The sequence below is a fragment of the Lepidochelys olivacea genome (assembly GCF_965140295.1).
Source record: "Lepidochelys olivacea isolate rLepOli2 genome assembly, chromosome: 2".
In the NCBI taxonomy this organism is placed as follows: domain Eukaryota; kingdom Metazoa; phylum Chordata; order Testudines; family Cheloniidae; genus Lepidochelys; species Lepidochelys olivacea.
In genome coordinates, this window is record NC_140412.1 from 255257839 (window position 1) to 255281146 (window position 23308).

At 44.0% G+C, this 23308-nt stretch overlaps 1 protein-coding gene across 6 annotated transcripts in view; it reads right to left on the reverse strand.

Annotated features, from left to right (window-relative positions):
• Positions 1 to 23308, reverse strand: part of GALNT11 (polypeptide N-acetylgalactosaminyltransferase 11) — a 104398-nt gene that overhangs the window by 21444 nt on the left and 59646 nt on the right. For all 6 annotated transcript variants that reach the window (XM_084618365.1, XM_084618364.1, XM_084618367.1 and 3 more), the window contains exons 9-10: positions 22181 to 22399; positions 17356 to 17460 (exon numbers count right to left, since the gene is read on the reverse strand). In XM_084618365.1, the coding sequence (XP_084474491.1) occupies positions 17356 to 17460; positions 22181 to 22399 (324 nt within the window). The remainder of the gene's footprint in view (positions 1 to 17355; positions 17461 to 22180; positions 22400 to 23308) is intronic.

Here is a 23308-nt window from a genome sequence, read left to right on the forward strand (position 1 = left end):
TGAAGGAAAGAAAACAAAGCCACAGTAAAATTTTCCATCCTTTTTGGCCATTTGAACTCTGATAAGACCAGAGACTCCAAACTAAAGCCAGAGATCCCAAGGGGCTGCCCTGAAAAACGCTTTGACAGATAACTACAGCTCTGTCATTGTTAGGATTTAGATGGTACCTAACTCATTTGTGTGTATATGTTTGCTTGCTTTAACCTGCAAGTAACTCTTATTACTTTTTCCTGATTAATAAACCTTTAACGAGTTTGATACAGGATTGGCTACAGACATTGTCTTTGGTGTAAGAGCTAGGGTACCAATTGATCTGGGGCAAGTGACTGGTGTCTTGGGGACTGGAAGCAACCTGAATGTGGTGTGATTTTGGTGTAAATGACTATTTGTCACTACGTTGAGTTTGTCTGGGTGCCAAGAGGGACTGGTATAGTGATCCAGGAGTTCACATTTGTTACTAGCTTGGTGAAATCTAATTATAGAACACACCACCAGTTTGCAGTGTCTGTGCTGTTTCTGACAGTCTGCCCTGAGGTAGGTAGATGCTTACAGTCATGAGCCTCTCTGTAGACTGTGACATATGTCATCATGTTCCCTCCACCAGCCTGGGACCAAGATTTCCCATCAATACTCCATTATAGAATTTTTTTTGAATTAGTGGTTTTACAGCAGCACCTGGAGGTAACTACGTTCCTTTACCCATGTGCTGGGCACCGTGCACCTGTGCACACACAAGGAAAGGGAAGGCCCTTTAAGCGACCTGTCAGTAATGGAGAGCTGGAGCACAGAAAGGTTACAGTATTTACGCAGCTACATCCTGTTTCTTTAGGTGCCTACATTTACTCTGCACCTACATTTTTGCAGGTTCCCGTGGTGACTCTTAGTATACACGCTACTGCCTCCCTCTCTGCAACCTGTGCACCAGGACAGAAATCCCCAAACTGCCCCCTCAGAGGAACATTTAATGGGGGGGGTGGGGAGGTGCTGGGAGCATCACCCAGCCCCTGCAACTGTCCCCAGCCTCAGCTCTGGGCCTGGCTACCAGCCACCACCATGACCCAGCTGGGGCTTGGCCCCAGACCTCGCTCCCCTACCCCTTCAGCCCCTCCCCCCCTGTCTGCATCCCACCTGAGTTTAGGCAGCTCCTCTCCTAGCAACTGGGCTTTGGGGGTTACAATCTCAGGCACCTCTCTTTCCCTCTCCCCCCTTCTAGGTGCCTAACTCAGGGTTTGTGGAGCAGCATTGTTCCTCTGATTTTACTAGGCACCTAAAAATTAGGCATGAGGATACTCAGCATTGCAACACAGAAGTCTCTTCCTGGATTGCCTCCTCAAGGCTTGCCCAATGCCTTACAGGGAGTCTGTGGAAAGACAGGAAATGAACCCAGATCTGCTGGATCTCAGTCCAGCACTTAGGCACAAGATTCTCATTAGGTTTTGATCTCTGCCCCTGATATGCTTCATGCTGAGAGATGTTTTAGATTGGATATGATGTATTGGACAAGCAAACAGGGAACCCAAGCTTGAAGGAGACCAGCTGTTCTGCAGAAAGCTCTGAGGAAGATGCTAGCTTTAACGGTGCTATTCCCACAAAAACAATCCAGCCACCCATCTAACTGATAGAAGGTCACCCATGATAAAAACTTAGAGCTACCCCTCAGATACAATTTTTAAAGAAGGGAAGAAAAATAAATCAAGATCAGGGAAGAGAAAATAATAGAAATGCAAATGTTTCTACTAGGGCTGTTGATTAATTGCAATTCATCGGGTTTAACTGCACTGTTAAACAATAGAATACCAATTGAAATTTATTAAATATTTTTGGATGTTTTTCTACACTTTAAACATATTGATTTCAATTATAACACAGAATACATTTGTATTATTCTTGATCATTTTTACAGTGCAAATTTTGTAAACAAGAAAGTGTTTTTCAATTCACCTCATACACGTGCTACTTACAAATGTAGATTTTTTTTTTTACATAACTGAACTCAAACACAAAACAATGTAAAACTTTAGAGCCTAAAAGTCCACTCAGTCCTACCTCTGGTTTCTCTTAGGGCTTGGCTGAAGAAGTTTGTTTACGTTTACAGGAGATAATGCTGCCCTTTTCTTGTTTACCATGTCACCTGAAAGTGAGAACAGGTGTTCGCATGGCACTGTTGCAGCCAGCATTGCAAGATATTTACATGCCAGATATACTAAACATTCGTACGCCCCTTCATGCTTCAGCCACCAATCCAGCGGACATGCTTCCATGCTGATGATGCTTGTTAAAAATATAATGCGTTAATTAAATTAGTGACTGAACACCTTGTGAGAGAACTGTATGTCTCCTGCTCTGTTTTACCCGCATTCTGCCATAGATTTCATGTTATAGCAGTCTCGGATGACGACCCAGCACATGTTGTTTGATTTACAAACACTATCACTGCAGATTTGACAAAACACAAAGAATGTACTAATGTGAGATTTCTAAAGATAGCTATAGTACTCAAACCAAGGTTTAAGAATGTGAAGTGCCTTCCAAAATCTGAGAGGGATGAGGTGTGGAGCATGCTTTCAGAAGTCTTAAAAGAGCAACACTCTGATGCAAAACTACAGAACCCAAACCATCAAAAAAGAAAATCAACCTTCTGCTGGTGGCATCTGACTCAGATGATGAAAATGAACGTGTGTCAATCCGCACTGCTTTGGATAGTTATCAAGTAGAACCTGTCATCAGCATGTATGTATGTCCTCTCGATTGGTGGTTGAAGCATGAAGGGACATATGAATCTTTACCACATCTGGCACGTAAATATCTTGCGATGCTGGCTACAACAGTGCCATGCGAATTGCCTGTCCTAACTTTCAGGTGACATTGAAAACAAGAAGGGGACAGCATTACCTCCTGCACATGTAAACAAACTTGTTTGTCTGAGTGACTGGCTGAACAAGAAGTAGAACTGAGTGGACTTTTAGGCTCTAAAGTTTTACATTGCTTTGTTTTTTAATGCAGTTTTTTTTTGTACATAATTCTACATTAGTAAGTTCAACTTTCATAATAACGAGATTGCACTACAGTACTTGTATTAGGTGAATTGAAAAACACTTTCTTTTGTTTTTTACAGTGCAAATATTTGTAGTAAAAAATATAAAGTGAGCATTGTACACTTTATATTGTTTTGAAATCAATATATTTGAAAAAATGTAGAAAACATCCAAAAATATTTAAATGGTATTTTATTATTTTACAGTGGGATTAATCGTGAGATTAATCAAGATTAATTTTTTTAATTGTGCAATAAATCACTTGACAGCCTTAGCTTCTACTAGTGGTTGAACCTTTCAGAGTTTGACTAGCAAAACATACAGGTGGCAAAGTTCATGGTCCTGCTTCTGGTCTCAATTAACACTGGTATATATAAGGAGTCACTTCATTAATTCTCCTCTGTCACTTACATTAACTCCATTATGCCTAACTGACACCAGTGTGAATGAGTAATCATATCAAACAAACAGGCCCATGTGTGTTCTAAACTCTTAGGTGGGTTATTTCTTCTCAAATTGGTTTGATTTCACACAGCTCATAGCACCACAATCACACACTGCCTTCTGTGCAAGTCTCCTGTGAATCTGCATGAGTTTCACACTCTCCCAGTATAAAACATCAAATTCAGCGCACTAAAGCCAGCCAAATTAAATGAATTCTGCCTTTATTTTTCTGGCAAAACTCTAAAACAGCCTCCCTGAATGTCATGTGACTCAGGATATTGTCTCACGTGGATAGCATAATTAAGAGATATGCAATTCACTGATTATCATGGACTATTGTAATATGGCAGAGGCTCCCAGTGGGAGCTGCAGATATCACATTAAAAAAAAATGTCCTAACCTTATAGGACCTGCTCTCGCTAACATTTCTAGCATAGACCCTGTCATAAGAATGAAAGGTTAAAGATGAGAAGAGAAAGGAAATATAGTAACAGGGAATGTATTATTAAACAGGCCGACAAAGATGAAAAGTAGTCAAACAACAGAGAAAAGGGATAAAAGTTGGGAGTAGAAGCAGCAGTGATTTAAGCAAAAAAAAAAAAAAAAAGAAGAAGAAGAAGAAGACAGGGTACTGGGAGATAAAAAGTAAGCTAAAAATGATTCATCCACCTTCATTAGCTAATGTACAAGGCATTACTTTTCTAGAACGATCCTATGCAAATCAGCTGAAATTCATTTCAATTAATAGTCTGGAAAAAAATTAGAACCACAGTGTATTCTTCATTTTCAGACGAGAAGAGCAATAACGATCTGCAGCTTGGCAACCAACTGGGGTTCAAATGATGCAACTGAAAAGCTCCTAACATTGCTCTTATTTTATTAAGGTTTTGCACATAACTAACAACTCTGAACATTAGTGCCTACCCATTTAATATCATTAGACTGGCTGTGATTGTAGCTCATTGTTACAGCCTCGCAGGGCTACTAATTAAAAGGTCACACTGAGGACCACTGCACAGTAACCAAATCTTCTAAGGCAGCTAGTTTCTGGTAGGAGATTGACAAGGCAGAGAGTTGAGAATTTTTCTGTTCACATTCTTTAACAACTGTTGTTTGGATTCATGCTCAAGCAGGGTGTCCATGCTAGGTCTACCCCTCCGTTCTAACTTTCAGGGCACCTTTACCTGTTCTTCTCTTCACTTCTATGATTGCATTGTCCCTTTGCTTTAGAGGGATAGCACTGGAACATTTCAGTTTCTAAGAGTGGAGCTCCATCCCAGTGATTGTTGGAGAAGGGCATGCTGTTTACAATATCTATAATTGCTGCTCTCTAGAGATATTATTTACATTTCCCCACCACCTAGGAAACCCCCTCATGGATCATGAACCCATTCTGCTAGGTACTGTATAAACACAAAAAGGCAGTCCTTGCCCCAGATGACTCTCAATCTTAGCATAGGATAAAAGGCAACAGCTAAACACAGGCAGACAGGCGAGTACAAGAAGTTGACTCAGCACACCAGTAGCCCAAGCTATATGTTGTGATAAATAATGACTCACATGCTCCATTCTGCACCATGCTGAGGGTATTTTATGTACCCATAATAAACTCAGGCAAATCAGCTGTTTAGGATGAAATCAAAGAAAATAGTTGAACTGCAATTAAAGTTTAATTAATTGCTCATATTGTCAAAGGTAATCTAGTCCTTGGCTGTGGTTAGGCAGAATTCCTCCCACCCCCTTGAATTTGTTTTTAATGGCTCGTCTGATTTGCTGAATGCTGTAGGACTTGCTTTCTTTCTTCAGGGAAGTTCTTAGCGTCTCCCTTGATGATGACTGTTTGCATCTGGTAAATCAGGGCCTGCTCAGGAAGAGATTGTAGAAAAGGGCTGAGGTTCCATGTGGTTGCTAGCACCTTTAGTTAAGGTGACCATATTTCCCTATGCTGAATACGGGACATCTGGTAAAATTACTCTTATTCAAGAGAGTTCAACGGCAATCAATCAGAACTATGGCATACAAACATTCAAATTCACACCAAGTTGACTGAGCCCCTGTTAAAAAGAAATACTGCATAGTTGGATTTTATTTACTGTCTTATCTTTCAGACTTTAAGTTTCACACAGGGACGGGTGACACACACACTCCCGTACATCTCTCTCACAGAGCAGGGCCTGCCTGGCTTTACTAATTCTGAAAAGTTTCCTCATCAAGGGAACAGTCACTTGAGATGGTGCTGCCCAAATACTTGAACTGATCCATATTTTTCAGCTGTGTGCCTTGGATGAAGATGGCTGGCACTGAGGCACTGGAATAAGGTGCTGGTTGGAACAAGCTAGTATTTTCCCTCCTGTACAGAGGAGAGCAATGCCTCTCTAGTTTCTGCAGTCAGCTTTGCTGCCTTTGTTTTTTTTTTTTTTTTTTTTTAAACAGTAATACAATAATAGCATCTTTGAAGTCTTGTGGCATTTCTTCTTCCTCCCAAATGCTATTCAAGATGTCATGGTGCACCTCGATGGCCTTGGGGCCTGCTACTTTATACAGTTCTGCTGGAATACCATCCTTTCCGGAGGCTTTGCCAGAGTTCAGTTGTTTTATGGCTTTCATAACTTCCTCAACTGATGGAGGGACATCAAGATCCTCTTTGATGGGTTTCTCGGGTAAATGATCAAGGACATGCCAATTGACTGTGAATGGTCTATTGAGTATTTGTTTGGTCCAGGATTGGTCCTGCTTTGAGCAGGGGGTTGGACTAGATGACCTCCTGAGGTCCCTGCCAACCCTGATATTCTATGATTCTAAGTGTTCAGCCCATCTCTGTACGATTCCCTCCTTGTCTTTGATGAGGGTTGTGCCATTTGCCAACTTCAAGGGGGTTGTGCCAGATTTAGACAGTCCGCAGACTGCTTTGAGAGAGTCAAAAAATATCTTTGCGGTGTTTATATCTGCATAATGCTGAACTTCTGCAGCTTTCCTCTCCTACCACTCATCCTACATTCTCCTCAGTTCAGATTGGGCCTTCCTCTGCAGGTACTTAAACCTACCATTCTTTGAGGTGGAAGTGAGCTCATTCTGCCATTCAACAAAGACTTTATGCTTGTTACTTAGGAGTTTGAAAATGTCCTCGTTGTTCTCATCAAACCAATCCTGGTGTACCCTTTTCTTTGGCCCCAGCACTGATTTAGCTTTGTCAATAATCACGCTTGAACTGGTTCCATTTTTCCTTTGGGTTGCCATTGATTGGGGGAGGATGAAAAAAGCATGTTATCAAGTGACTCCTGAAATTGCACCTGATAGTTGGCGTGTTTGAGCTTTACTACGTTGAAGGCTGTTCTATGAGTTTGGGGTACTTGCGCTGTGAAGGGACTATATGCAGGTTCAGCATTGCTCTTACCAATCTGTGGTCTGTCCAGCATTCTGCACCATGCCTGGCTCTGGTAATTCTGACATCGGACGTCTCATTGGTGGATGATAACATAGTCAATCAGGTGCCATTGTTTGGACCATGAGTGCAACCATGTCATTTTACATTTATCGTTTTGCCTAGAGATGGTGTTAGTAATGAGCAGACTGTGTTCTGCACATTTCCCAAGAGGAGGAGTCCGTTGCTATTCATCTTTCCCACTCACTGTTGCCTTATCATACCTCTCCAGTCATCGTGGTCTCTACCAACTCTAGTATTAAAGTCTCCCAGCAGGATGAGTTTGTCATATGCAGGGGTTGATCTGATGATGGAGTCCAGGTCAGAGTAGAACTGCTCCTTGCTTTCCTCTGGGCTGGTCAGTGTAGGTGAATAGGCACTGATGAGAGTGACGTGCCATAAAGGATTCAGGGGAAATCGAAGTTTCATGAGCCGTTCATTCAGGCCAACAGGGAGATCAGGGAGTTGTTTCAGGAGAGACGTTCTTATTGCAAATCTGACTCCATGGATCCTGTCTTCAACCTCTGCTTTTCCTTTCCAAAAGAAAGTGTAATCACTTCCTAGCTCACTGATGGAACCTTCTCCAGCCAGTCTAATCTCACTCAGGGCTGCAATATCAATATCATAGCGGGTAAGTTCGCTGGAGACAAGAGCGGTTCTTCTTTCAGGCCTTTATGCATCACCTCCATCCATCAAGGTGCGGACATTTCATGCTCCTAGAATGAGTCTTTTCTTCTTATTTTTTTCAACTGCTGTAGGATGATCTGCCAGCCACAGTAGTCTGGCCAGATGTTATGGGGCAGGCAATATTTAGGGCCGCCTACACGCAGGATTGTCTGCCAGTGGTCATCTCCAACTATCGCTTCACCACGCCCCCATCACCGCAGGACTTGGATTAATGATAGAATGTTAAGGATGATGAGATTTGATAAAATGACATTAATGGGATCAGAGTTGCAAGAAAACCTTTGCAGGAAATTTTTGAGCGAGAAAACCGTTGTGCTGGGGGAGCCCCACCCTCTCGGCAGCTGCACGAAGAAATGTTACGGCTGGGGACTTCCTTAGCTACGGTGGGTGACCAGGACATCTCAGTGCCTTGTCATGCTCTCTGCACCCCACAGCACATTGCTGAACCGCCTTCATGGCCGCTGAATCATAAATTGATTTCCTCCGCCCAGTCCACCAGAACAGTCTTTGCCTGCTAGAGAAAGGCAGTTTCCCTATCTTGCTGGGGGTAAAAGACCCATCAGCTACTCTCACCTGGTTTAGCCCACTCGTTGACGCTGTTTACCAGGGTGTGGCCGCCGTCGCATACGAACAGCTACTTAGAGCCATAGGTGAGAGCTGGGTGTCAGCAGGGACCAAAGTAGATGAACTACTCGCTATGGAGCATGACATATTCCTCCAACAGAGGCACTACTCCTCCCTAATATCCTCCATACACCCCACTTTAACCATTAGGCACTATGCAAAACACCTGCTTTCTCTCGCTCCATTTTCTCCTTTGAAATACGGAATATGCCTTGATAGCACCAGGTTAAGTATTTTCTTTAATGAGGCAGAGACTTCTGAGAACACTAATTCTTTCTGACTGATTGCCCCCAATGGAGTTTATTTGTGGGTCAGTATCAGCTATCTAAATACACTTTATCTTGTGAAAACTAACTCAACAGTTGGAAACTGCAAATATATTCTGTTAGAGACCTGAGATCCTACATAATTGGGGGATTTTTGTTTGGTGGTTTTTTACCTTTAAGTTATCAATTTCTCTTTATTTCAAATCTGCCCCTGGATAAAACAGGAACCGCTTTGGTAACTTACTCACTTGGCTTCTCAGATATGATGCAGTCAGCTCGGAAGAGTGCTACCACTTCTGATACATGTAGTATGAGAGCATAACAATAAGGGGGAGAGTACAAGGAGCTCAGATTCCCTGGTCCGGCTGGAGGAAACACTGATACCCACAGCTTCCCATCATCTGTGGCTAACTAAGTGGGGACTCACGAAGTGTTTTAATCTGAAGTGACAACAGCAGATGCATGCATGGGGAGCTTTCAGGGCTCCCTGCCTTCCCACCAGTAAGTAAAAGAGCACCAGCAGCTGATGGCGGAAGAAGAGCTAAGCATCCTCTGTCAGCCTCACCTACAGCATGGCCTGTTCTTTCACCATATTTCCCCTTTTGGGGGTAAAGGCAGACCCCACTAGCAGCTCTTTCTCCCCTCTGGGAAAAAGGCATTGAATGGCAGTAAGGTTTCATGTAAATTCGCCCTTTTGAAAAGCCGTCTTCTCAAATGCCTGAAATTACAGCTGCTCTTTTCAAATTTCAGACTAAACCCCAGAGCCTCCTTCCCCCCCCCTTCATATCCATGAGATTCTCCATACTAATCCATCTAAGTGATGGAATTAATAGGAATGGGGAGCAGCAGGGATATGTCATTGCACAGTTCTGCACAAATGCACTTCCTTGACTGGCTACAGGTTGCCTGAGAGCAGGTACTCCTTTCCAGTGTACTATTTTCTTTCCCTTACTGCATCCCATCACTACAGGATGATGCAACACTACATCAGCATGTCACGTCAAGCCCTGTGAAATTGGGGAGCTTCCCTCTCCTATTTCGAATTGCTCAAATTATTTTCTAACATTCTTTGATGCTGATTATCAGAGAGAAAACTTAATGGTTAACAGTGTTGCCAACTCTGTTGACTTTATCAGTAGCCTCATGATATTTGGTGTTTTTCTTAAAGCCCCAGTTCCTAGAATCAGGGAATATAGTGAGAATTTCATTCTCCCCCCCCCCCTTTTTTTTTTTTTTTTTTTAAGTACATTAGTAGCCCTCATGGTTGCAGAGAAAAAGTTGAAAACAAAATACCATGACAGACCCAGGCCGGTTGGATACAGTAGTCTGGCAGAAGGAAAACACACTGGACGAATAGTTTTCTGTTTCCTGAGTGACCAGGGCAGGGGCTACCCCAGAGCAGTCAGGAAAGTGCTAGAAGCAATTAAGTCAGGCAGACTCTATAAGACACCTGGGACCAATTAAGAACTGATTAGAAGCAATCGAGGGAAACAGGCTAATCAGATCACCTGAAACGAATTTAGAACCAGCTGGGATTAGTTTAAAAGGAAGCCCCTTCAGAGAGGCCAGCTGGTAGGAGCTGGGAGTAAGAAGGTGTGCTGTGGGAAGGTGCGCAATAAAAAAGAGCCAGGAGAACAAGCATGGTCAGGTACCAAGGAGGGTGCTAGGAGGGGCCGTTTGGGGAAATAGCCCAGGAAAGGGCTATAGCTCCAGTAGTATAGGAAAACTATCTGTTGCTGCTGTCAATTAGGGTCCCTGGGCTGGAACCTGGAGAAGAGGGAAGGCCCGGGTTCCCCCTAATTCCCCACACACACACCTCTACACAAATGCTCCCTGAAAAGGAAAACAGGGTTCTACACCAAACCCATTTACTGACCTTTGACGGAAGTGACTCAGTAAGCTGTAACCCTTGCCTCTAGGAAAGGGGAGAGGCTACATTGTGGGTCACACAGGGGTGAAAGTCAGGTGGTACGGGGCAGTACAGCATACCAGTAAAAAGTGGCCTATACCAGCCCATACCGCTGACTTTAAACCGCTGCCACGGCAGTGCTTTAATATCCCCGCCCTTTTGCGCCGCCAGGGGTGGGGGGCGCAAAAGGAGCAGCTACCCCAAGGCTGACTATTTTAAAGGGCCCAAAGCTCCGGCTGCTGGAGCCCCAGACCCTTTAAATTGCTGCCGGAGCCCCGGGCAGCACAGGCAGGCTGGCTGGGGGATGCTGACCCCCCAAGCCCCACCCCTTCCTCCCGAGGCTCTGCCCCTTCTGGGGGGGCCAAAGCCCCCCCACACCAGTAAGAGACACATTTTACTTTCACCCCTGGGGTCACAGCAAACCTCTGAGGCAAACCCTAACCGCCTAGAAGCGCAGGACCCGCCGAGGCAAAGCCGGTGCTCTGCCACAATACATACTCTCTAAGGGCTCAAAGAACCATACTTTTTAAAAATTCATTATTTTAAGCCAATCTCATGATTTTAATGGCTGACTCAAATTTTAAGTTGATTTTAGGGTTGGCAATACTGAGTTAAACTTTAGCATATTGAAAACTAGCTCACAGGTTCAGATACTGCCAGTATTACCAGTGGTATCATTCGTCCAGCAAAATGGCTGCCATTAGCAAGAGTCTCATAAGAGCCAACTGTAATTTAAAACTTCATTTTCCCACCACATTTCACAGCTAATCTAAGCTGCTTCTTAATTTTTGGAACCTGCTGAACAAAGTGCCTATTGTATTGCTATAAATAGATTTGTATTTGGTATGTATTCCAAGAGCTAATGATTTTTTCTGTGTATACAGTGCTAATGGTAGAAAAAGTTACCTGAAAAATTTCAGGCAGACTGGAAACTAACAAAATCTAAAATTAAATGTTCCTTGTACACACTTGAACAATCTTCTATAATTTATCTGAAATGCACCAGCAAGAGGATCTCTGATAGAAAATAGGCTTAATCATAGAATCATAGAATATCAGGGTTGGAAGGGACCTCAGGAGGTCATCTAGTCCAACCCCCTGCTCAAAGCAGGGCCAATCCCCAACTAAATCATCCCAGCCAGGGCTTTGTCAAGCCTGACCTTAAAAATATCTAAGGAAGGAGATTCCACCACCTCCCTAGGTAACGCATTCCAGTGTTTCACCACCCTCCTAGTGAAAAAGTTTTTCCTAATATCCAACCTAAACCTCCCCCCACTGCAACTTGAGACCATTACTCCTTGTTCTGTCATCTGCTACCACTGAGAACAGTCTAGAGCCATCCTCTTTGGAACCCCCTTTCAGGTAGTTGAAAGCAGCTATCAAATCCCCCCTCATTCTTCTCTTCCGCAGACTAAACAATCCCAGTTCCCTCAGCCTCTCCTCATAACTCATGTGTTCCAGTCCCCTAATCATTTTTGTTGCCCTCCGCTGGACGTCTTCCAATTTTTCCACGTCCTTCTTGTAGTGTGGGGCCCAAAACTGGACACAGTACTCCAGATGAGGCCACACCAATGTCGAATAGAGAGGAACGATCACGTCCCTCGATCTGCTGGCAATACCCCTACGTATACGGCCCAAAATGCCATTGGCCTTCTTGGCAACAAGGGCACACTGTTGACTCATATCCAGCTTCTCGTCCACAGTAAACCCTAGGTCCTCTTCTGCAGGACTGCTGCTGAGCCATTTGGTCCCTAGTCTGTTGCGGTGCATGGGATTCTTCCGTCCTAAGTGCAGGACTCTGCACTTGTCCTTGTTGAACCTCATCAGATTTCTTTTGGCCCAATCCTCTAATTTGTATAGGGCCCTCTGTATCCTATCCCTACCCCCCAGCGTATCTACCTCTCCTCCCAGTTTAGTGTCATCTGCAAACTTGCCGAGGGTGCAATCCACACCATCCTCCAGATCATTAAGGAAGATATTGAACAAAACCGGCCCCAGGACCGACCCTTGGGGCACTCCACTTGATACCAGCTGCCAACTAGACATAGAGCCATCGATCACTACCCGTTGAGCCTGACAATCTAGCCAACTTTCTATCCACCTTATAGTCCATACTTCTTTAACTTGCTGGCAAGAATACTGAGGGAGACAGCGTCAAAAGCTTTGCTAAAGTCAAGGAACAACACGTCCACTGCTTTCCCCTCATCCACAGAGCCAGTTATCTCATCATAGAAGGCAATTAGATTAGTCTGGTATGACTTGCCCTTGGTGAATCCATGCTGACTGTTCCTGATCACTTTCCTCTCCTTTAAGTGCTTCAGAATTGATTCCTTGAGGACCTGCTCCCATGATTTTTCCAGGGACTGAGGTGAGGCTGACTGGCCTGTAGTTCCCAGGATCCTCCTCCTTCCCTTTTTTAAAGATGGGCACTACATTAGCCTTTTTCCAGTCGTCCGGGACTTCCCCCGATCGCCACGAGTTTTCAAAGATAATGGCCAATGGCTCTGCAATCACACTTAAGAAGTGTTTTAAAGATGTGCTTATTCTTTTTACAGAATTTATTAGAACAAAACAACGTTTCAGGCCTAAAGGGAGGAAATTATATTGTTCTACAATATGTTTGGCTAGCAGAGAACAAAAACATCTCGTAAAGAGATAGCATGGTGTTGGTCAGTTTTCTATTAGAACCGACGGCTGAATTTGCTTCGGGTAAATTAGGTGCATTGTAAAGGAAGCCAGACAGTAGTATTCAAAAGCTGAAGAAAGTTTATACCTCCTGAGAAGGGTAAAATGGGAAAGTTACAATTACTAGTGATTGAATTTCTTAACCACCTCCTCTTTCTTTCTGAATACCATAAGATTATTCAGGGAGAAGGGGTGTAAATAGGCCTTATATTACAGGGGGAGGCAACTGTCTCCCCTCCTCCCCTATGTGGAATTCTAGCAGCTCAATGTTAAGATCATAGGAGGAAGAAGGATGGAGACAGTGCCCAAAGGGTACGTATATTTATTATTCCTGATCAACATCCACATAAAAGATCACGTTTTTCAAATCGTTCACTTCACAGATTATGTAATTTAAAAATGCAGCTTCACAGTTTATCACAGATAACTGTATAGTTTTGTGTAAACTGATTCAGCACTGCATTTGCACAGTCAATCAGTAAGACTGCTAGCTTTTTATAAGATATAAAATAAATCACAAAGCAAAATATTGACTCCAAAACCATTTTCGAATAAATGCATATTTTTGCTACTGACGGTAACAGCATCTTCCCTAAGGAACTCACACTTGCTTTGTTAAAACTACTTGATGAAACAGAGGAGCTACTGAGAAAAAATTACTTATCTGTCACTCTTATTCTCTGAAGATACAAGCTGCAGTAGATCACTCCTCAGAGCTCTAGCATCTCCCCACAAGTCTCACAGGAGTAGCAGGGACCCAAGCTCTAAAGCAGGGGTGGGCAAACTACGGTCCATGGCCAGTGATGAGCTGCCAAAAGCTGAAGAACCGATTCCTTCACTCGCTCCCGGTCTTCAGCAGCACTTTGGCAGCGGGTCGTTTGGTGCCGTCGAAGACCCGGAGCAAGTGAAGGACCCGCCGCCAAAGTCCCGGAGCGCTGCCGGGTGAGTAAAAATTAAAAAGGGATTCTCAGGGGAACCTCCCCAGCTGAGAGCTCAGGCGGGCCAGAGTTTGCCCACCCCTTTAACAACCGGTTCACGTGAACCAGTGCAAACTGGTTCCAGCTCACCATTGCCCGTGGCGCCACAGGCCCTGCGCCATTTCCGGAAGCAGCCAGCATCATGTCCCTGCGTCCCCTGGAGGAGGGGTGGGCTACGTGCGCTGCCCTCGCCTGTAGGCACCGCCCCCCACAGCTCCCATTGGCCGGGAACAGGGAACCACGGCCAATGGGAGCTTCAGGGGAGGTACCTGCAGACGAGGGAAGCACACTGAGCCCTCAGCTCCCCCCTCCCCCAGGGCCGCAGGGACCTGGTGCCAGCCGCTTCTGGGAGCGGCGCAGGGCCAGGGCAGGCAGGGAGCCCACCTTAGCCCCACTGTGTGCTGCTGCCACCCCAGAGCCGCTCCACATAAGCGGCACCGGGCCAGAGCCCACACCCCAACCCCCTGCCCTGAGCCCCCTTGTACACCCCACACCACTCCTGAGCCCCAACCTCCCACCCTGAGCCCCCTCTGACACCCCTCCAGCCCCCTTGTACACCCTGCATCCCTCCTGTGCCTCAACCCCCGCCCTGAGCCCCTTCCTGCACACCACACCTCCTCCTACACCCCAACCCCCTGCCCCAGCCCTACATTCATGGCCCTGCATGCAATTTCCCCACCCAGATGTGGCCCTCGGGCCAAAAAGTTTGCCCACGCCTACTCTAAAGCCACTGGTTCCAGTAGGTGGCATCATGCATCAGGCCCCTTAGTGCCTTAAGGCATCAGTACTTTCCTAGACTAACGTAGAAATAACGGCACCAAGTTTTCCAAACTGACTAATGATTGCAGGTGCCTTAATTTTGGGGTGGCCATCTTGAAACCCCTTAGCAGAGCCTGCTTTTCAGAGAACTAGAGTTACGAGGCCCCCCCAGTCACATTATGCTAATGGTGTCGGTCATAAACATAAAGCTAAGGGTAGCATAAAATCCCTCCTTTACCTGTAAAGGGTTAAGAAACTCAGGTAACCTGGTTGGCACCTGACCAAAGGGACCAATGAGAGAAGAAGATAATTTCAAAATCTGTGGGGATAGGGGTTTGCTTTTGTTCTCTTTGTTGTTCGCTCCGGGGTCAGTGAGGAACCAGGACAGGGAAAATACATCTCCCTAAGCCATAGCTGAACTAAGCATCTAATCTTACAGAAATAGTAAGTAATAGCAAGGAAATGCGTTAGATTATCTTTTGTTTCAGTTTGTGAATTTTCCCCTGTGCTAAGAGGGAGGTTTATCCCTGTTTTTTTAACCTTAAAGTTTTGCCTAGAGGGGAAACCCTCTGTGTTTTAGAGTAACAGCCGTGTTAGTCTGTATTCGCAAAAAGAAAAGGAGGACTTGTGGCACCTTAGAGACTAACCAATTTATTAGAGCATAAGCTTTCGTGAGCTACAGCTCACTTCCTCAGATGCATATCGTGGAAACTGCAGCAGGTTTTATATATACACAGAGAATTCTCTGTGTATATATAAAGCCTGCTGCAGTTTCCACGATATGCATCTGAGGAAGTGAGCTGTAGCTCACGAAAGCTTATGCTCTAATAAATTGGTTAGTCTCTAAGGTGCCACAAGTCCTCCTTTTCTTTTTCCTCTGTGTTTTGAATCTGATTGTCCTGCGAGATTATTTTCCATCCTAATTTTACAGAAGTGTTTCTTTTACTTTTCTTTTTAATAAAGTTCTGTGTTCTTTAAGAATCTAATTGGGGTTTTTAGTGTCCCTAAAAACCCAAGGTTGGTCTGTGCTCATCTTGTTTATTCTCAAGCCTTCCCAGGAAAGGGGGTGTACGGCTTGGGGGGATATTACGGGGAAAATAAGGTTCCAAGTGGCCCTCCCTAAATGTCTGTTTGAATCACTTGGTGGTGGCAGCATTTACCTAATCCAAAGTACCAGGAAGAATTTGTGCCTTGGGGAGTTTTTACCCTCAGCTGGTAAAAAATAAGCTTAGGGGGTCTTTCATGCAGGTCCCCACGTCTGTACCCTAAAGTTCAGAGTGGGGAAGGAACCCTGATAGTGCCACACAATGAGAAACCCAGAAAATGAAATACTTGTCTTAATTAAAAACAAACTGAACAGAGACAGAGTGCAAGCGGGACAGTGGACAAAGCAGCAGCTTGTATGTATCGTGAGTCCCCAGAACTAGTTAACAACTGACTGACTGTAGCAGCTCTAAGGGCTTGTCTTCACTACAGGGGTAAATCGACCTAAGTTATGCTACTCCAGCTATGTGACTAATGTAGCTGGAGTCGATGTAGTTTAGGTCAACTTACCCCGGTGTCTTCACTGCACTGCGTCGACAGGAGACGCTCTCCGGTCGACTTCCCTTGATCTTCCACCGGAGTCAACCAGAGAGCGCTCTGCCATCAATTTAGCAGGTCTTCACTAAATCTGCTAAATTGATCCCTGCTACATCGATTGCAGCAGTGTGGATAGTGAAGACCAGCCCTAAGAGTCAAAGGAATGACAGCCTTTCTACAAGGGGTGGCCAAAGTGGAGCCCGTGAGCCATATGCAGTTCACATTAATACAAAGATACAACCCACAAAGATAACAGCTCCCAGCATCCGATGCTCCATGTTGACCAGAGCAGGCTGCTCCGCGTAAGATTAGGGCCTGGTCTACATTAGAAAATCAGGTCACTTTAATTACGTTGGTCAGGAGTGTGAAAACTCCATACCCCTGAGTGACATTAAGCCAACCTGAGTCCCTGTGTAGACAGCACTAGGTCAGTGGAGATATCTTCCGTCAATCTAGCTTATCGCCTCTCGGGTGTCTACAGGGAAGGGTTTCAGAATAGCAGCTGTGTTAGTCTGTATTCGCAAAAAGAAAAGGAGTACTAGTGGCACCTTAGAGACTAACCAATTTGAGCATAAGCTTTCGTGAGCTACAGCTCACTTCATCAGTTGCATTCAGTGGAAAATATAGTGAGGAGATTTATATACACACAGAACATGAAAAAATGGGTGTTATCATACACACTCTAAGGACAGTGATCACTTAAGATGAACTATGGAAGGGCTACAGCCGCTGTGCCACTGTAGCGTTTTAAGTGTAGACACACACATAAGTGCGGCACAGTAGGATTTGCAATCCAAATGGTCAGCACTTGCACACTGAAGATAAAGGTACTTTGCAGCTGGCTCCTTTTAATCAAAATTAGGAGTTGCATTAGGCTCCTTCGCAACAGCACAACATGCTAGCAATTTGGAAAGTCTGGAAAATCTTTACTTGAATTAATGGCAGCAAGCCAACATCGATCACCTACCTGATTTTGATCACTGTAGTCACACTCCCTAACCACAACTAGTCCTCCTTTCTGACTTGGGTGACCCTGGGCAACCAGACATTTGTTGGTTTGAAGGTGATAAAGCTGCGAAAGGAAACGATGACAGCTTAATTTATACCATCATTAAAGGGAAGTAGCAGAAGGAACATTTGGCAAATCTTCTAATAATCCGTATTTCCTAAAACTCATCATATGCTCACAAAGAAATAACTTCTTCCCTTTTCACATATAGGACATTCTGCTTTTTAAATTAATATTTTAGTATAAACACACTTTAAAACAATTTAATTTTATCTTCAAGACCTGACAAGTTTCCTCCTCCCTGCAATTTGGAAGTAGTGTGCACACATGACAGAATTTTGCCTGTTGTGTTTGTGTAATTCAGTTATTCCCTAACAACTTCATCCTTTCTCTGAACAGCAGAGGTCACACATACACTTTTACTCCTAGATATTTATGGGTTTTCTTTCTAGGATTCACAGCAATTACAAACATAAGAATGCTTTGCCCCCACCACGTTCCCTTTTGGATTCACTTAATGCAAGTGACTTTGTGCCACCTGACTTCCAAAAACCTCAGGAACTGACTCTACCTGGTCTCAACTACCTTAATTTTATTAGGCCTCTGGTGGGGATTCAATTTAGAGTGTAAAACTTCCCATGTCTTTCGGATGAGATCCCAGCCCAGTTTTGATGCATTGACTGTAACATGAAGTAGAATAACCTGGAGTTTGTTTTTTTTGGACAGACTGGGATCAGACACTCAATATGTGGCTGCATATTGAAGAAAGCCTACTACTGAGATGAATTATAAAGCTCCTAGTGGCTGCTCAGCTGCTCTCCTGGTGTGGACAAGAGTCTCTCCCACCCAACCCTGAATTCTGCTGATGGTCATTTGGTCAGTGGTCCCATGAAGTAGATCAGCATGCTCAAAGGCTTTTATTCTGGTCTAGAATTATTTGGCTTCAGTATGATCAACAATAGGAAAAAAAGCTGATCCTCATTTTGGAGCTGAATGTAGACGAGCTTTCACAGCCTTGGAACAGTGAGCCATCCTGAAAAATGAGCCAATTTTGCCTTAGATAAATGCATGCAGTTACTTTGGCTTTTGTCTTATTACTAGGCTATTCCTGAAAAATCAGTATTTTCTTATTCTTTAGATTTATAAAACCAAAAGACACTGCTATAAACACTCGAGACACCTCTAATGGATACATAAATCCAGAAAGAAATAGCTACTCTGTAGCATGACACTAAATAATCGGGCAGCACAACAACAAACTAAATTCCATTCTTCTCTGAGCATCACCCCCAGCAATATCTGCTTCTTCAGATGCCCTAAGATGCTATGTCCTGCAGCATAAATAACTGCTATCCCTTTGCTGATTTGCACTATACATCTAAATCAAATAAATTACATATTTTAAACTGAGAGGATTCTAAGGAACATTCTCTATCAAAGACTTTAGGGAAAATTTTGAATGTTAATCACTCACCAGTAGGTCCTTAAATTATGTAACTTACGTGGTTTTAAAATGATGAGTGTGTCTCATCAGTCATGAACCACTAGCGTTTGACAATTTTTATGATACTTCCCCAGCTGGCTAACAAGCACTGCTCCCTTCCAAATTAGTTTTTATATTATAAAAGGTGGGATTTGGAGTAATTTATTCTGAACCCATTGGAGTCTGGCACACTGTGGTGATATTGGATGATCATTCTGTTCCCGGGCCTCTTGAATCAGTTTATGTAATGAATTAGAGCCAAAGCTGACTAACCACCCCACACAATATTGAGCACACTTATCAAACCCCAAAGACTCAATCTGCAGGACATTAATTATATTTGGCAGTACACTGTCCTGTTTATTCAAAGGACATACAAGGCTATCCTCTAAATCGGGGTGGCCAACCTGTGGCCCCGGAGCCACACGCGGCTCTTCAGAAGTTAACATGCGGCTCCTTATATAGGCACCGACTCCGGGGCTGGAGTTACAGGCGCCAACTTTCCAGTGTGCCGGGGGGTGCTCATTGCTCAACCCCCGGCTCTGCCACAAGCCCTACCCCCACTCCACCTCTTCCCACTCCCTCCCCTGAGCCTGCCATGCCCTCACTTCTCCCCCTCCACCCCCAGAGCCTCCTGCATGCTGTTAGGATATAGATATTCAGGCCTATCTGTAAAGGCCTATACTCTAAGAATTTAGATGTATTCTTATCACTTAGCTAGTTATAGAGGTATAAAAGAAAATCAGAATCACTGTCTGCTGGTGTAAGGGCCTTCTCTTACTGTGACAGTCTGAGGCCCTGTTCTTAGGCTAAAGCCTCTGGCTAAGCAGCAGAGGCAGCCATAAGCTGGGAAGCATATGGTCACATCCTCACATTGCAAACTAGTCACATTGAAATAAGGTGCTATTGGGCTGTTAGGAATACAATCCTGTCCTGATAATGCTTATCGCCTCCAGAGAAAGGGAAGTGCCTAGAAAATATAAAAGGAAACTTAGTTTGATAGCATCCTGTCTGGCAAGAACTCACTTATCAATAGCTGGGATGTGAAACCCTCATTTCTGTGTTGTTCTATCATTGTAGTCTCCATTTCCCTACTGTTTGTCTGCATAATCTCTGTCTGGTTCTGAGATTGTTTCGGTCAGCTGTATAATTAATTTTGCTGGGTGTAAACTAATTAAGGTGATGAGATATAATTGGTTAAATAATCATATTACAATCTGTTAGGATTGGTTAGTTAAATTTCAGTAAAATGATAGGTTAAGGTATAGCTAAGCAGAACTCAACTTTTACTATATAGTCTGCAGTCAATCAGGAATTAAGGGGGGGAATGGGAACAGGGAATGGGGGTGAGGAAACTGGAATCATGTTTTGCTAAGGGGGGCAATGGGAACAGGGACACAGGTAAGGCTCTGTGGTGTCAGAGCTGGGAAGGGGGACGTTAAAGAAGGAAACTGGAATCATGCTCGCTGGAAGTTCACTCCAATAAACATCCAATTGTTTGCACTTTTGGACTTCGGGTATTGTTGCTCTCTGTTCATGCGAGAAGGAGCAAGGAAGTAAGTGGGTGAAGGAATAAGCCCCCTTACACATGCCACGAAACAGCTGATTGGGAGGTATGGGGAGGGAGAGGGAGGCGCTGATTGGCGGGGCTGCCAGTGGGTGTGAAGCACTGGGAACTGGGCGGGGGAAGCTGTTGGGAGCTGCTGACGTATTACTGTGAATCTCTGGCAATGTACAATGGTAAAAGCTGGCTCCTTCTCAGGCTCAGGTTGGCCACTCCTGCTCTAAATTGAAGGGAAGGAGATCCTTGGCTACGGATAAGGCCCCCTCACTTCATTCTGAGATGTTCAAAAGCCTTTAATAACCTCATCCAAAATCAACAGTATTCCTTCAGCTAAGCCTTCATCTGGGAGTAACCAGAAAGCCATTATTATCCTCCAAAGGTAAAAAGAGCGACAAGGGAAATGCCTAAGTGCCTGGTGCATCTGCTGTATTTAGAACAAACCAGACATTTCATTTTAAAACATATAGCGTCCCGACTAGGTACTGAACTGAACTGAAGAAAATATTCTATAACTGCTTCACTGCTGCAGCTCCTTCTGCAGTGAAATCCTAGTGATTTCAAAGGGACTCTACGTGAGCACAGGTGTTCACTTGATGATCGCCTGCTCTGTTCATTCCCTCTGAAGTACCCGGCATTGGCCACTGTCAGAAGACAAGATACTGGGCTAGATGGATCCTTGGTCTTACCCAGTATGTCCGATCTTGTGTTCTGCATGCAGCAGCCTGCAGAATTGGGGCCGTACGCTTAACAGTTGCATCCATTATTTAAAGTTTACTGATAAATATTGCAGGCTACACTATGTTGTCCGGAAGGGGCAGGGGGAGATGGCATGTTTACGTATTAACCGGGTTACTTATTAAATTGGTCTATGATCATCAGTGAGAGGTTCCCACCTGTCCATACCTAAAATAAGAATTACCTGAGTCTCCTACAGCTCTCTTGCACATAGAAAGATTGACAGATGTTCTATGGAATCTGGATCCATTCCTGCTTTTTTGGAAAGTTAAAAAAAAAAACTGTACTGGGCCAGATTCAGCACTGGCGAAAGCAGGTGCAACTCAGGTAATTCTTGCATACAAACCCATAAGCCAAGGTCTACTTAGTAATAGATGGATATGCACCATTTTAAAAGTTTATCACCATATCCTTCTTGGTGGTGTTTTTTGCTAGGTTTCCACTAATACGCCAAATGCTTTCGCTGAACACCTAAGAGTAAGATTTCTTACTTGGCCTCACCTTATGGGTAAAGGGCAAGAGAGGCATTTTCAGTCAGATGTGAATTTTCATCTTTGCAGAAAACTGTTGAATAAAAGTACTGACCGAGGATATCTAATTACATTGTACATCCATTATAAACAAAGAGTGTGAAAGTCTCGTGGTAGGTTCTTCTCAATCTATATCTACTCTCAGAACCAATGGTCAGTCATGAAAGTGTCCTATGTGGACTTTAAAGCTGCAAAGCCCTCAATGCAGGGAAAGACACTGCTTCATTACTGTACCATCTGAAAAGAACCTGGCTTACATAAAGGGGCCTTTTCCAATTTACCTCTGGATAAATATACAAAATTTGTCATTTTCAAGACAAAACTAACTTTTATTACAGTAATACACCAAATCACCTACTGTGAAAACAATTTACTGTACTTAATTCTATGTGCACCATCACAGTAAGTTTCAAAACTACCTAAAAAGGGGGGAATCTAAAGATTTTCTAAAGAAGTTGAACAGTTTCTTACCCTTCCATGCTGCAGTATTTTTGGTCGTTTTTGCCTTCTGTTAATAAAAACTGGTTGCTGAGCTTTGGCATTGGGCCCGGATATTTGCATCTCTGGGTAGATATTATCTAAATACCATTTAAATGACTTGCAGTTCATTTTTTTTCTCAACTCCACACGGTCAGTAATGTTTCCATAATTCCTGGTCCTTAGTTCAGGTCTTAGGGCAAAATATTGTTCCTACATAGAAAAGAAATAGGAGAAAATATCGTATCAGAACTATGTACATTACTTCTAGTACCAATTTTAAACCATGATTAATCCAATGCATTAAACTACATACCTGTTCCATTTAACCACTGACAAAGTATTAAATCTTCTCTGAAAATTGGAATTAGAATCATAGAAGATTAGGGTTGGAAGAGACCTTAGGAGGTCATCTAGTCCAACCCCCTGCTCAAAGCAGGACCAACCCCAACTAAATCATCCCAGCCAGGGCTTTGTCAAGCCAGGCCTTAAAAACCTTGAAGGATGCAGATTCCACCATTTCTCTAGGTAACCCATTCCAGTGCTTCACCACTCTCCTAGTGAAATAGTTTTTCCTAATATCATAGAATATCAGGGTTGGAAGGGACGTCAGAAGGTCATCTAGTCCAACCCCCTGCTCAAAACAGGGGCAATCCCCAACTAGACCTCCCCCATTGCAACTTGAGACCATTGCTTCTTGTTCTGTCATCTGCCACCACTGAACAGCCAAGCTCCATCCTCTTTGGAACCCCGCTTCAGGTAGTTGACAGCTGCTATCAAATCCCCCCTCACTCTTCTCTTCTACAGACTAAATAACCCCAGTTCCCTCAGCCTCTCCTCGTAAGTCATGTGCTCGAGCCCCTTAATCATTTTTGTTGCCTTCTGCTGGACTCTCTCCAATTTGTCCACATCCTTTCTGTAGTGGGGAGCCCAAAACTGGACACAATACTCCAGATGTGGCCTCGCCAGTGCCCAATAGACGGGAGTAATCACTTCCCTCTATCTGCTGGCAATGCTCCTACTAATGCAGCCCAATATGCCGATAGCCTTCTTGCAACAAGGGCACACTGTTGACTCTTATCCAGCTTCTCAACCACTGTAATCTCCAGGTCCTTTTCTGCA